Here is a 15,442-nt window from a genome sequence, read left to right on the forward strand (position 1 = left end):
GCAGTAGCAGATAGAGTTCTAAACACTGCCTCATCTGCATCCTCCCTGAGGAATCTTGAACAGTGTGGAAGTTCAAATGGTGGTGGCTAATCTACCTATTGTTGTTGATGGGATCACAATATATCATTTCAAAGGAAATTAGCACTTAGTGCACCGAGACCTGTAAATGCATGAGGCTGCAACTGATGTTTCTCTGGTAAGACTAAATTGTCTTAAAGAAATGCTTTTCTTTAAGCTCACTTTTTCTTATATAAACCCCTAAGAAACTCGCACTCTCCTTAACCGGTGAAGTACAAAGTTAGTTAAAGCATTATGAAACCATTAGCATGCTTCATGTTTTGACTTAATTCAGTATGAGATTGGAGTTCTAATGGGAAAGGATAGTGAAATCTTTATCGTACTTACGATTTTTATTGTGTGCTTTGATATTGACCTTGGTTAAAATTAACCCGTGTATTACTTTGTCAGAATCAGATCTAAATTGTGATGCTAAATTATTTACTCACTGTTTGGACCAACTGTAGTTCAAAAAATTGCAGAGCATAAGTAGGAAATCTGTGTGACCTGTCTGACTCTCTGTAATGGGTCCTATTCATTAAACTGAACTGCTCTACAAGGCAAATACATCAAGTTTTAAAATGTTAAAATACTTGTTACAAGGAATTTGTCTCATACCTGTAATAGCCGGAAGTGCCATTTTTTTTCCTTGCTAATACTCTCGGCACCGAAAAGTCTTACTGGTCTTTTGCTATTGAAGATTATGTTTACTTCCTAGAACTATAAGCAGTGATGATACCTTCAGAACATTATGGTACAAAATCAACAAATATCATATGCTGTTGCTCAATAAAAAGCTTGTTGGCCTAAGGCATAAGGTCCTGTTTTATATGATCTGAGGTGTTTTAGTATAATGTTTTATACTGGCTCCAAAAAAAGCATGTTGCATTTGGTAAAAAGCTTGGCCTGGAGGACTGTAGTGTTTTGTTTATAAAGTCTTCCACTAACAGTGCCTCCTGTTGAGATAGATAGAAGCCTGTGTACTTGAGAAGGAACTGGATATGTGTTTTGGGGTTCTTTTAGTTAATTAGCTCACTGACTTGTGTAGGGGGCTTTAGTTTTTCTTTGTTATTTTTTTCTTATTTTTTTAAGAGCTGCTAGGTAGATGTATCAGTATTTAAACTGGATGTAAACAACTTTAGTATGAAATTTTGTGAAAATTTGTAATTGCAACATCTGATATACTTTTTCTAAGTGGAAGAAATAGCTTGGGTTTTCCAACTGTTCCCTGCTAAGCAGAGACTGAAGGCTAACAACTTTAGTTGCCCTTAAAATATAGTTTTTACACTACTTGGAGTATACAGATGTTATTCAGCTTGGATCACGTAAGAATTTTGTGTTCCTAGCAAAAAATGTTACTTTTCAACATACAGTGCCTTTCACTTGATTCAAAATGATTTTCCATTTAAATCTTCAAATACTGAAATTATTTTAAGAGCTTGAAATAGTCACATTTTGAAACTCTACATAAATATTAGTAATGGGAAATTTTGAATGATAACAGCCCAGATGTGATAAGGGTTTAGGAAAAAGGTTAGAATCATCTGAGCTTTGTAGTAATATTTGAATATATCATCACTTTCACAGATATAGGATGTCAAGTGTGTTCAAAGATGGAGAAGGCCATCTTGAGCAGAGGAGTGGATGTCTGTGGATTAAGAGTTTGGCACTGTATTTTATCTTTAATGGTCAGCTTTTAAAATAGTGCACTGAAAACTGTTTGAATAAGACAGGAATAGAAGATTGTACTGTGAAAACTGTCAAAATATATTAATTATTTATCAGAATTCATTATTTTAAAATGTGTTAGTGATGGGCTAGCAAGTTGATTCTTTATTCCCCAAGGTTAAGGTAAAAAAAGGAACTGAGACTGTAAATTTCATCTTGGCAGACTGAAATTGTTTTTTGACAGTCCTGCATCCTAATGTGAATATGCAGGGAAAGTGCTGTCAACTTTTTTAAATTATGGAACAAACTCTGAATTTTTGAATGTATTGAATTCATTAAGGTACACATTAAGGTGCCTTTTGTAAATGGTTATTTAAACAGGTGGTTTGACTAGTTTACCTTATTGAATGGTGTTATGTAGCAGAGCTTAACAGAACTCAGTTATCACTTGTGTGGAAAAAATGAATTGTCATGTTACTGTGTAATTGACTTGCTTAAAAATGAACAATAAATTTAATAAAATAAAGTCATTGTCTTGTTTTTTATCTTAGTGTTCTGTTTAAATTTGGATGGAATACTTGAGTAATTTTGAAGAATCCTATTTATTAAATTAATTTTAGATAATGCAGTTTTAATTACATTAGTGTCAGTTCTTATGCTTTTAATTTGAAAGTTCTCCCTTATTCTGATTTCATTAATATAGGTGGCAAAATGTTGTTACCTATGAGTTCTCTCAAGGTTTTAATTAACATTTAAAGTTTAAGGTGAGACTGGTTAACTTCTAAAAATACTAAATTATACTCTAATGTTACTGATTTGGTTAGTTTCACCTTACTACAATCTGTATTTTCTTAGATTTTTGTCAAGTCAACGTAAATGCAGACAGTTAAATGAGAAATTTTGATGAGGTAAAATCTGGGATATCTTAATGGGATTTGTTGAAAGCAATGATGTTCACATTATCAAATACTTGAATAACTAAATAAAGGACCTCTTTACTATCAAAGAGTAAGGCAAGTTTGTTCTCATTTTTTTTTGTACCAGGGCCACAGCCATCTCTGGGAGTTAGTTTTGGAACGCCATTCGGCTCAGGTATTGGCACTGGCTTGCAATCAAGTGGCTTAGGTTCTTCAAGCCTTGGAGGTACACTTTAACTTTTCTAACCTTTCATTGAATTATTCTGCTGCTCAGCTGAATCTCTTGCAAACCTTTCACTCCACTAAGAGGATGATCTGTTTCAGGGAAAGACCTTAGAATTTGGCAGGTCTGTGCTTTCCAGGCTTCTTCCTGCCTTGCAGAAAGAGTTACTAGGGCTAAGCCACTGTAGTGAAACCCCAAGATGAACAGGATTAGGTAATCACAGAGAAGTTGTGCTCTGAAAGCTAGGGAAGGACATCAAGTGTGTTGGAACTACAACTTGACTGAATTTTACCTGTATGAAAGTTAGGCACCTGAGACATTAGATCACACTAATCTACAGAAGTTTTTCACCTTTTAAGTATAGGGACCCATTTCTGCTTGTATTAAGATAAGAATAAATGTTAAAAAGTTACTGCAGTTCTGTGATCCTGAAATCTATTTGCTTTAGCAGTCACTATATGCCTCAGTGCTGAGGTGGGGAAAAAGTCATTCCCCCAGCTGAAAAAGAAATATGTGAAAGTCAGGAAAAAATACTTACAGAAGTGTTAGTAGTGCTGGTGGGGACTATATTCCAGGAGGACACATGCCTCTGAAAAAGTAGATGCTTTTAAAAAAATCAAAATTATTGTAGACTCTTTTTATTTTAAATGTAATGGGTTCTCAGTGCTAGAGCTACAGATAGAATTTAAGTGATTAATAGAATCTAATCAGCATCGGTAAACTTCTGTCTATATAGGTCAGGGTTCCTACAGATGCTAATGTCTTCTGAAGCTTTTGTAAGATCTGCAAAGAAAATTGTTATATCTGCCAAGCATAAAAATAACGTGATTGTTTTCTAGTTGCATCCTCCCTTCTCTGCAGCCTCAGTCCCCAATTCCTACATTTTACTTATGAGCCAAACATGAGTCAGTGCTGTAATGTATTTAAAATAATTAAGCATCACTCAGTATTGGGAAGAGGATGTAACCTGAGCATTACATGAGTTTTACCTTAAATAATCACCTTGAAAATGCCTTTAAATCTACCAGTGTCAATTCTCATCAGATTTTAAGTGTTTTTAGATAAAAGAAAATTTGTATACCTAAACAAGAAAAGAAGTGAAAATAATGAGCTAAAAGGAAATTATTTTGGAATTACCAGTTTTCCCCGCAATGTTTTAAATACCTTAAATAAACCCCAAAATATAAAATGCTTTCATTTCTTCTGAAAATATTGTAGACTAAAGATTGTTCACCAGTCTTATCAATGTAAATAAATGAACATTCCAACTGCTTTTAGTTTTGTCCAAAAAACCTGACTTGTATTTTCTTTTTTTTCCTAGCTCTCTGCCTAGGAAGGTATTTGCTTGCATTATTAATTTGCAAAATGTCTTTTAACAAATCTATAAGACTATCTGAGAGAAGCAAATGTAGAAGAATAAATACATACCTGCAAAATACCCTGTAGGTGTGTTCTTGGAAACAAATTGGCTGAATGATTACTTAAGTTTGTTTGGGTTTCTAATCTTAAAGATTTGGGGTTTTGAACAAACCAATTTCTGGTGTGTGCTCTGGAAGTGCCATTTTAATTGGGGAAATTTGCTCTCTTTTCTTGATTAATGTTCTGTGTACTTTGTCAGCAATAAGCAGAGGCTTTTGCATTTAAGTATAAATTATTAGCACAGATCTTGTGCTTTATTAAATTTTTGCAGACATCTTGTCTGATAATTGGTTATGAATTTCAACCTAGATAGGACAAAAGAGTGTGTTATTTTAATGAACTGTCTTACACAGAAATTATACTTGTCATTACCTACCCTTAATACTCCTTTGATTTAAAAATCTCAGAAAACTAGAGAACACTGCTCCAGATCATGCATTCAGTCCTTACTGGTTTTAAAATCTCAAAAATATTTCGGTAAAGGAATGGTAAAGGCTCAGTTTGCAGTAAATAAAAGGATTTTTCCTGACACTTGACACTTAAGATGGGAGCATGATTTCCTCAAACATATATACAAATGCCTGAGACAGCCAAAATCAGAGTATATAGTTTTCTTACAGTTCCTATTGTCTGGCCTCTATTTCAAACTGCAGATACCGATTTACTTTTCCTTCAAAGTGACCTCATGTTAATAACACAATTTGAAACCCTAAAAAATTGATATTATGAAATGATGAATCTCAACTACAAAATCAACAGAATTCAGTTCTGTCACAGCTATACATTTATTACTGTCCTTTTTATGATGTTTTTTCACATTAAATATGAGGAAATTTGTTTCTGTTCTCTATTTAATCTATTTTGTAATTTCCCAGGTAAAGCTGGTCCCTAATAACCTGGGAGGGGAATGACTCTAAAATAAGCCAAGTGTAAACTGAAGAAAATACTTATTCTGTTTTAAGCATAATTCTTTTTTCTACAGTTGTAGATGAAGATTGTGACTTTCTGTAATAAAAGTCATGTAACTTGTATCTGAAATTTCTTAGTTTTAGCTCATTTGGTTACCATTTCCTGCCAATTTAACAGCAATTCAATAGAAATTTCTTAAACTGATAGTTCACACCACCTGTGTTTATAACTTCTCCTTTACTCTGTTTTGGATTTTGAAGGTAGTGTTTTTCTCAATGCTTTCCAGTTTGCACTGGTTCTGTAACACAATGCTCTCTCAAGAATAAATACTCTTTAGGCAATAATCTTAGGAATATTTGTTTACCAAATAATGCTTAGAATTATGTTTGGGTTTAGAAAACTCACCTAAAACCTATGTGTCTTTAATTGCTGTGTCTGTAATTTTTTTGTTGTATGTCTTTACTATTATTCTACTAGGATTTGGAAGTAGCTCTGCCTTTGGAAGTAGTGGCACAGGAGCGTCATCATTTGGGTTTGGAACTACAAGTAAACCATCAGGAAGTCTGAGTGCAGGTTGGTTTGTTTCTTTTAAATTCAAAAATCAAATTTATCTTAAAGCAAGTCTTATGATTAAACTGCTGCGCTCACTCCAAGAAATTGATTGCTTAAAGTTGCATGTGTGTATCACTCTTCACGTAAATATTTATTTGCTAGAGGCACATTTTCAGATACGTTTTTGGCTTCTGTTAAAGGTCTCCTATGTAGGCAGTATTGAGTGAGCATTAATGTTTCCCTTTTCATGGTGTCCGTCTAGTTGAGAGTGGAAGCAGGAGATCAGATGCAGCCTCATACACAGAAGAGCAGTTGTCACTTGAATGCATTGGTATCCGTTACTGATTGAAACTAGTGTATAAATCAGTGACAAATATACTAGTAATTCAATTTACTGTATTTACAAATAAAGCTAAAATTGTTTTCTGGAAGCCCAGAGGTTTCCTTAAAAACTTATAAATGCTTATTCTATTTGAATAGTAAGTTACATGTATTGTATCTCTGCATATATTCATAATTCATTATATTAACTACTTTGAAAACATTTCTGTGGCAATCGAACTACACAGTACTCATTTAGCTATTTTGGTTTCTTTATTTTTGAGGATGATAAAATTAAAATATGGATGTTACTGCACCTTAACTCAGAAGTCTGAAATATAGCTGGCATCTCTATTTACCTTTCAAATGGGAATAATAGCTTACTAAGCTATTACTAAGCAAATAGCTTCTATAGTCTGTCTTGCAATCTTTTTTCAATGGCACATTGAAGGAGGATCAAGTCTTGGGAAAAATGTTTGATCAATTCCTATTAGAAGAAAGCAGCATTTTGCTGGTATTTACTAGGAAGCACTATGATCCTTACTCTGAATTCTCTTTGGCTAGTGATGAGCTGTTAGGCCTGTAAAGGACCTTAAGCTTTACATTATAAGGTGGAAATGGCTCACTAAGTTGACTGTATAACATTAATGAATGTTAATAACCTATTAAGTTCCTGATGCCAATCTTTTCAGTATCTTGTGTCCAAGCATCAACCTTCTTTTACTTAGTTCTTAATACTAGAAACAATTGAAAGACTTACACTGCTTATGTTTTTATCTTGTAGCCCATTGTTCCTGAGTCTATATTAAATAATATTGCAGCATTTAAAGCTACCAGATTACAAAGTTAGTAATTTATTTTTTAACATATTAAAAATAGAATTAGAAAACTACTTGTATGGATCAGCTGTCCATCACTAAGGAAGTATCAAGTCTAAGTAAATAACAAGTCTGTCTTGGCTATGTTTGTGGTATGCAGAGGCAATTTAGATATGATTTTCCTCAAACTAGGCTTTGTCATGGAGTCAGTGCCATTAGTCTCTTTTGCACGTGAGAGTTGCACCCAATAAAATGAAGATTTTCATGTATCTCAAGAGTCAGCTACAGCAAGTAGCTGAATAAAAACAGATGAAATGTAATTTCCATAATTTTGTGCTTGGAAAATCCAGTGGTCATGAAATCCTATCTAGACTGGGATTATAGAATTGAAACTGCTATTAAAAATTCAGTAGCCCAGAAACACACTAACTTCTACCTTTCATATCCAAAACCTCATGTCATATCATCTGGATTGCATATGATCTTTAATTTTATCGAGGGTGTATAAATGGGTTTGAATGCTACCTGAGGCTAGCTAGGTTATATATACTTTTTTAAAATTTTATTGTGTTCTGTTTCTTAGGTTTCATTTACAGGATCCTGAAAGCATATTCTAGTTTATGTTATGGTATAATGGTTGTATCTTGTTTCTGAATCTATTTCTTTGTAAAAGCTAGGAAAGTAGGGTGAATGTGGGTTATAGAATTCTCTGTTGTTGCTGCTTGGATTTAGATATGAGCAGTTAAGTATTTTTCCAGACTAATGTGTCTGGGAGCACTAGGGAAGTGTGTGTTGCAGCACACACTGTTTCAGGCTGCTTAGGCTGTCCCAACTCTCCTCCACAGATTTTCCATCAGTTTGATCTTATCTTAAAACTAAAATTATAGATCCCCAAATTGGTTCTGTCAAGTGTTTGATTTTTATGAGTTAATTGCTTTAAAAGATGTGAAAACGTTTGTAGTGTTATTACTGCTCTTGTCAGTTTCAGTTTGTGCATTTGAGGAGAAAATTCTGAGTCCTCTGATAACCTTTGAGCATCTTTTAATAGTAAATTTGGCTTGGTCCAGGAGTAGTTGTTGTGTTCATCAGTAGAGGAAAAGCAGAGCAGCTTCAGTCTCCTTGCAGTTTCTTTGGTGGATGCAGTTGTGAGATGGAACAGTGTCTCAGGTGTCCTCTGAAATACGCAGAGTTGACTCCAAACCAAGTCCCATTTAATTCCTACTCTTATTCATTTAATGTGAACCAAAAAGGCTGATGTTAGTGCGTTATTGTAAAGGGCATTAAGGCACTTAAAGTAGTGGGAAAAGGAAAACAATCACCATTTAATTTGCTTTATAATTTAATAAAATGTTAAGAGGAAAGGGAGTGTACAAACACATTTTTTTTGTGAAAACAGATGATAAATATACTTTGAACATCTGAGCTGAAAATTATTCTTGAAGACTTATTTTATTGAAGAATTGCAGCCTCAGTAAAGGAGATAAAAAACAATTAAGGGGGATCATAGCTGGATGCACTCATACTGCTGAAAAACAGATCTTAATATAATCCATGAACTGCTTTTAGATAGAGAGGATATAATAAATAAGTTAAAGCTGCTCTTGAAATACTTTTTTGATCTAGAGCACCCACTGTGGTCTGGGGCATGAAAGCAGGAATAGATTGCTGTCTGAGGAACTGCTGTTTCTCCCTGTAGTATTAAAATCTAAAAAAAAAAAAGCTGTTATGGGGATGTGTGTATTCATTTTTGGCTTACCAAGCTAAAGGCTGCTGGAAGCAGAGGTGCACAAGCCCAGTGAATAAAGTGTGATCTTAATGCCCTTCAGGGACATATGAAGGCTGTATCCTTGAAGGGCAGGTTGTCATTTACTTCCTGAAAATCACTGTTAACACATAAATAACACTAATTTCAGCAAGGACATTGGTGATCACAGGTACCTGTGATTCGAGACTTTGTGAGTCTTCCCTCTAAACTGAGCTATTCTGTGACCTGATTGTCTTTTCTTGCAACAGGAATAAGACTCAATGTATACCTTGTTTAAGTTTTTTATCTTGAAGATTTTTCGTTTGCATGTTCAGCTTTAGGGTTTGGTTTACTTCTAACAAAACTTGGTACTTTAGCCTTGTTATGCTGCCATGACAGGAGAAAACCATGTAGATGAGTTTCACGTCTGCCTTTTTATACTTTTATGGCTGCCCTTAATGTCACTTCTAACATGACAGCTATTACTTTCCAAGTTGTATCTAAATTAACAAGCATGTTCTCAGTCTTCTATCCCATAGTTTATGCTTATATTACTGTAATATTACTCAAATAAAGTGTAGTCTGCCTTCCCTACATGCCACAAAATAATCCCTGCATTTTATGAACGCTTCTGCCTGCTGAACTCCTAAAACTTATAGGTCACATGCAGCTTTATTATGAATGGCATTCATGGTGTTTTCTATGGGAAACAATGCTTGCCTGTTATCTCCCATACATTAGTAAAAAGGTAACTTTTTTCATTCATGAGACTCCCTGATACATCTTAGCTGGGATTCAGAGTTATCAGGGAAATGGAGTAACTCCTGCTTGTGTTTTAGCCCTTACATCCTAGGATGAGAGCCAAATTAGCCTGCAAAATTTAGACAAGACCCAAATAATGAACACTATCAGTCACTATCATTAGTCACACTCTAGATCTGCACAACCATTACACTTGCAGTGAGTTTGGTGCAGGCAACTGCATGCTGTAGGACTATGATTTATTGGAATGTTGATAATGAATTTTCTTGACAGGATGATGTGTGTAACCCAAATCCAGACATTGCAGGAGGAAGAGTTTTGTGTTATGTTTTGAAGTAGTTCTTAATGCAGAGTGTCAGTAACGAGAAAACAGAAGACATTAGGCTTGTGAGAGCTACTGTAGGATTCTGATGAGACAACCAGTTGGGCTTTTATTTCTGTACTCCAAAAATATTTTAGGTATTGAGTTGAAGATACTGATGTGACCAAAGGATTACTTCAACTGTCTGCTAGAGAACTAATAAAGCAATATAAAGTAACTCATATTGAGAATATACTCTTTCTTGATTGTCAACCAGTCCCATTTTTCTTATTATCTTAATTGTGTGCAGGTTTTCATATATAACTTATATGAAGCTCTTTGTTAAAATCTGAGCTTGTTCATGTCTGACTATTTCGTGGTCTCTTGAGACAACAAAAAGTGAAGTTATGAAGTTCTGCTTCTTATTAAGTAATCTTTGAGAAATTTCTAGCATTCTAATAGTTGCAATTATTACCTAAGTTGATTACACAAAACTGATACAAATTTATAAATTAAAGTTAAATGAGTTAGTGTTACTGTTGCTGGAAACTGTAGGACTTTTTTTCAACTGATGTTGTTTCATAGCTGCACCAAATGTGCAGTTTATTTACCTTGATAGAAGAGGATGGAGGAGTTAAAATAGCACAATTTGCTCGGTCAGTCATTCAGTTTTTCCAAAGCTTTGTTTCCAGCGCTGTTTTTTGGTTTGTCATAAAAGATATTTTTAAATACAGTTTGGCAAGGATTTTTTGAGCCTTTTATGCCTTGCATTTAAGGTGTGGTCTGTGCCGCATATGTTATAAAGGCAGGCAAAGGTAGCCAAGTCAGGAGGAAGAAGGCTGAGCACTCCAGCTTTGCCATTTCTCTGCTGTGAGTGAAGTGAATGGTCCATGGCCCACCTGTACCTGCTGCCTTGTCTCGCGCATTAGGAGTGCATTGCATGTTGAGGCTGAGAACTTGAGGAATTATGGTTCTTCTGTTGTACAATTTCAGTGGGACTTTTGTGTGCTGCTCTTGTATGGATAATGGTATAATAGATTTGTGATTTAGGATATAATTTTTTGTACTTACTGAGGGTAATCTCTGTTACTGCTGCAATATCCAAGTTGCCATGGCAAATCCAAGCTCTAGCAATGTGATTCACCATTGTTGATCCACGTTGGTAAAAAGTGTTACAACTGCTGGTAATAAAGTGGCTGGTGTTAAAAAATTCAAGGAGAACAAATTTACAATCTTGATATAACTGATGTTTTAAAATATTTTTCCCTCCCTCATAAGGCTTTGGGAGCTCGACTACATCTGGGTTTAACTTCAGCAATCCTGGCATCACAGCATCAGCTGGCCTGACGTTCGGGGTGTCTAATCCTGCATCTGCAGGCTTTGGGACAGGAGGGCAACTTCTTCAGCTGAAGAAACCTCCAGCTGGAAACAAGCGAGGGAAAAGATAGGCACCCCTTTTAGGGAGGGGAAAGTGCATCAATTTCTTCATCTGAAAAGTCTATTTTTCTAGATTGATACATTAATAAAATTGCATCCCAGGAGATTTATAAAAATTTTGCTACTTTTCCCTAGTGAAATCATACGGAACAGCTATTTTCTTGTGAATAGAAACTCATTTATGTATTTTTATTTTGGGCCCTAGTTTTAGAAATGTTCTATACTGCATTATTATTAAAGAATCTTGTAAAATCATCTATTTAACCTAATGTTAGTAGCAGAATATTTTTTGTTAATAAGCTTTATACCATATGAATATATGCATATTTGGTTTTTTGTACAGATAAAATATATTCTAGTACAAATACTAGAGTTCATATCTTCTGTTCCTGGATATGGCCTTTAAATCTACTTCAGGGTGTTTTTGTGTATATGGATGTAAATATATACAGTACAGTGCACACATCTGTGTGTATGTATGTGTATATATATATATGTATAAAACACAGATGTGCATACCTTCCGTCATAGACAGATCTCCTTTTCTTTGTATGTTGTTTCTCCATGTTGCCCTTTGGACCCATATCTTGATGTTCCTAGGAATTTCAAAAAGTGGGTCTCAGGCTGTGTCATCATTGCTTCTGTGTTTTGTTGTTTAAAACCAGCTGAAATACAATGTTTACTATTTCATAAAGTTTGGAAGATAGTGGTTAGTAGCTGTTTTTGTTTTGGTTTGGTTTTTTTAACTTTTTTCTTGGCCCATTTAGCAGCCAACTCTAAAGAAGAGTCTTGAGATTTCAACACAGACATTTCATAGGTAATGTTCCCAAACTGTTTGACTTTGTTTTTCTCCTGAGCTGAAGAGTAGGGTACTGCAGGATTTTAGCTGAAAGCTCAGGATGCCAGTGAAAGGTCTGTGTGTAAGCAGGAGTTGCCAAGCTGGATGAGCTTTTCCCTGCATTTGAGGAAGACAGGGTGCACTGTCCTAATGAAAACTCTAATTAAGTGTTACAAACCCAAGTTGATTCATGAGCTTCTTGTCAACACTGTCTTAAAAGCAGTTTGGGCATCTGCTTTCAAACCAGGTGTAGTGCAGTGGCTTGCTGCTCAAGAACAGAGGAGGAAAATTATGTAATTTAAAGCTATTGCAGCAGTAGTTTGAGTCTCACATACTGCAACATCACAGCTGCTTGTTCTGCATCTCCAATTTGGTGTGCATTAGGAATATCCAGGAAAATATCTTTAAAAGGAAATAATAGATCAATCGATTCTTTGCAAATAATGACACCAGGTTTATGTGTGAGCATGAAACTTTGGAGCCAAGTTGATTTTACATCGAGGTTTTGTTATTTGCTTTAAATTATTAAAGTGTTACTACCATTTTGTATGTTTTGGAAGTGTGCATTCAGCGGTGATTGCTCTTTGACAAATGTTTGGTTTGTCACTTAATCTGATAAAATTAAGGGAAACTGAGCACAGAATTCGTCACTTTTGTACTTATATGTTATTGCATCTTTGTGAGCAGTCTCTTAGGAAGGGATATGTGGTTTTTTTAATGTCACAGAAAAATAAAGCTTACGGTTTATTTTGATTTCAACCTGTTTTTAAACTTTTATTGGGCTGCAGTCAAAATTGTAATGTTTGTATTCCTTTGTTACTGCTTTTTTTAATAGTTTAATATGTTAAACCACTGGACTCTTATAATGTATTAATTTGTGAAACTAATTCTAAATGTGTACTGTTTGTCCATATGTGCAACTTACCATTGTGCAAACAATAAAACAATAATGCTGTGATCCTTGTAATACATATTTGCCTATCTGAGAGATCATTTCCTGTTGTTCTTCTACATTCTAGGAGAAACAAAAACCTCATTAGATAATATGTAGAACTGTTCTTATTACAGTTCATATAGTGCAGAATTGTTCTTGCTGGAGTTAGGACCTTGATCCTGGATTGAAAATGTGGAGGGAGAGGAGGTAAAGGGAGGTATTGTATTGTGGGGTTGTCTAGAATTTCTTCATAGTGCACAATATAAACCTGGATCGTGGTGTAATGTAACACAGCACTAGGAATGGCTTTGTAAATTGGGACAGTCTGAGCCTCCTGGGTACCTGTGCTCTGTTTCTTTTCCGATGAAACAGCAGTTATGTCCTTAATTTATCCTAAGTGAAAAAGTGATTATATAATAGAATAATCACATATAGTAGTACAAACTAAAGTCAAAATGGGATTTGAAATAATTATATTCCCAGACTATTACTTGGATTGTTGAATTTAGCCATGATTTTTGAGGATCAGCACTGTAGACACCATTTCAAATCTTTTTCTCCCCCAGTTTAAAGATGTGTTAATATGGTTAGAGTGTAAAATAGAAGTGCATTCAAGGTGTTGGTGACTTGGTTTTCTACAAAGCAGGTTAAGAAGCTGACCTATATTTAAAAACCATGAAATTAAATCAGGTCTAGATTATCTGTTCTGTAAAGAAAGAAAAGCCTGGTCTGGAAGAAGGTTCAAGTCCACGTGCAAGACGTTATTTTCTGTAAGTTTGTACCTTGTTGTACAGCTGTGGTGTAAACTTATGTATGTGACCTTTTTCTTTTACTAGAAGTAACTTGTTTTTCCTTCAGCGTTCTCTATACAATGAAGACAGCAGAAGAGAAGGAGCTATGCCTTAGATTGCTTAGGTCATGGACCTCTTTCTGATCCAGAACTTTCTTTGTGCTTGCATATGTCTCTGTTTCCATCAGATCAGTTAGGTAGATGCTACACTTACCTATTTCTTTCTTGTGGATTGTGAGGGAGGAGATTGAAATAAGGTGGAGTGGGCCAGAGTTTATGCATCTTCTTCACCACAAAAAATCTAAATTCAGCTACACTCCCTCCATCTACATATTCCTAATATAACTGCATTTTGGATCATGACTGCATTTCTAGCATCTTCTTTTTTCATTGAAATAAGGCTCAGGAATACAGCTTTATTGGCCTTTATCCCCCCCTCTGATGTCAGTGGTAATTCTTTAGTTATTTCCACTCCGCTACTCCTGAGGACAGTAGAAATAATCCAGTCAGTCATGTCAGCTCAGTTATGTTACTAATTATACCTGGAATGTCTCAGCAGAAGAAGCAGCTTGTAGAGTCTTAAGGAGAAATGAAGAGTATCTATCAGTATTATAGAGCATAAATGCCTTATGCTCTATTAAAAGGTTGTTTCCCTAGAACTTTTTCAAGTTTGTAAGAACAAAGAACTCTTATGTGCAAAAATTCCAGCAATAAATTAACGTAGTTTTGGGAGTAACTGCTGGGATTGTTCTGTCAGGCTCTTTCTCTCTTCCCTCCCATTAAGTACCTTCCAGCACTGTGGCTGCTGTCTCCAGATACTGATGGATGGTTCAGGTGTATCATGGTCATTGACTGGTATGGATTCTCATGGAAATGGGGCACCTGGGTTTGGGGAGGGGCATGGCATGGAGTTGATCCCTGCAGCAGCTCTGGAAGAGTGCGGTTACCCGCTGAGACAGTGTCCATGGAGCTCCAGCACAGCTGGGATGTGCCATCTCTACTCTACCAGACTGGTAGGTTCCTTAAAAGGAGGATGGAGGTGTGACGGGGGTGAAGTGTGGGGAGAGGAGAGGGGATGTAAGGCACAAGTCTTACTGCTGTGAATGGGACAACTTGTTTTAATTCAGTTCAGGATCATTTCTTCTGAGCTCGATGTTGAATGTTCATCAGGTGGTAGGAGGCCACCAGTTACATACTGCCACCACTGGACCCTTGTGGGATTAGCTGTCATGCAGCACATGTAATGAAATGGTCACTGACCTGCCATGCCACTTAGAGAGCTGCAAGTCTCTGGGGCTGCATGGAATCCACTCAAGGATACTGAAAGAGGTGGTGGAAGGACTGGCTGAGTCAGTTACCAGTGGTCCTGGCTAACCAGAGAGGTTGTGGTTGACTGGAGGTCAACAAATGGGACACGCAGCTGCAAGAAGGGTCAGAAGGAAGATCTAAGGAGCTACAGACCTGTCATCATGACCTGAGTGCTGGGGAAGATCATGGAGCAAATCATCTTCAATGCCATCATGTGGCATGTGCAGGACAACCAAGGGAGATCAGCCCCAGCCAGCAGGAGATTGTGAAGGGTGGGTCCTGCTTGACCAACCTGATCTCCTGTGGCAAGGTGGCAAGCTCAGTGGATGAGGGAAAGGTTGTGTATGTTTTCTGCTTGCACTATTGTAAAGCTTTTGACACATTATCCCAGTGCCCTTCTGGAGAAACTGGCTACTCGTGGCTTGGACAGGTGCGTTTGTATCA

At 36.0% G+C, this 15,442-nt stretch overlaps 1 protein-coding gene across 2 annotated transcripts in view; it reads left to right on the top strand.

Moving 5' to 3' along the window:
• The window catches only part of NUP58 (nucleoporin 58), a 36,299-nt gene extending 23,364 nt beyond the window's left edge, over nucleotides 1-12,935 (top strand). For both annotated transcript variants that reach the window (XM_066313083.1, XM_066313082.1), the window contains exons 14-16: nucleotides 2,770-2,868; nucleotides 5,671-5,766; nucleotides 10,970-12,935. In XM_066313083.1, coding sequence (XP_066169180.1) covers nucleotides 2,770-2,868; nucleotides 5,671-5,766; nucleotides 10,970-11,139 — 365 coding nt within the window. In that variant the 3' untranslated portion in view covers nucleotides 11,140-12,935. The remainder of the gene's footprint in view (nucleotides 1-2,769; nucleotides 2,869-5,670; nucleotides 5,767-10,969) is intronic.
• Nucleotides 12,936-15,442: the final 2,507 nt, after the last annotated feature.

Source organism: Sylvia atricapilla, chromosome 2 (assembly GCF_009819655.1).
Source record: "Sylvia atricapilla isolate bSylAtr1 chromosome 2, bSylAtr1.pri, whole genome shotgun sequence".
NCBI classification, from domain to species: domain Eukaryota; kingdom Metazoa; phylum Chordata; class Aves; order Passeriformes; family Sylviidae; genus Sylvia; species Sylvia atricapilla.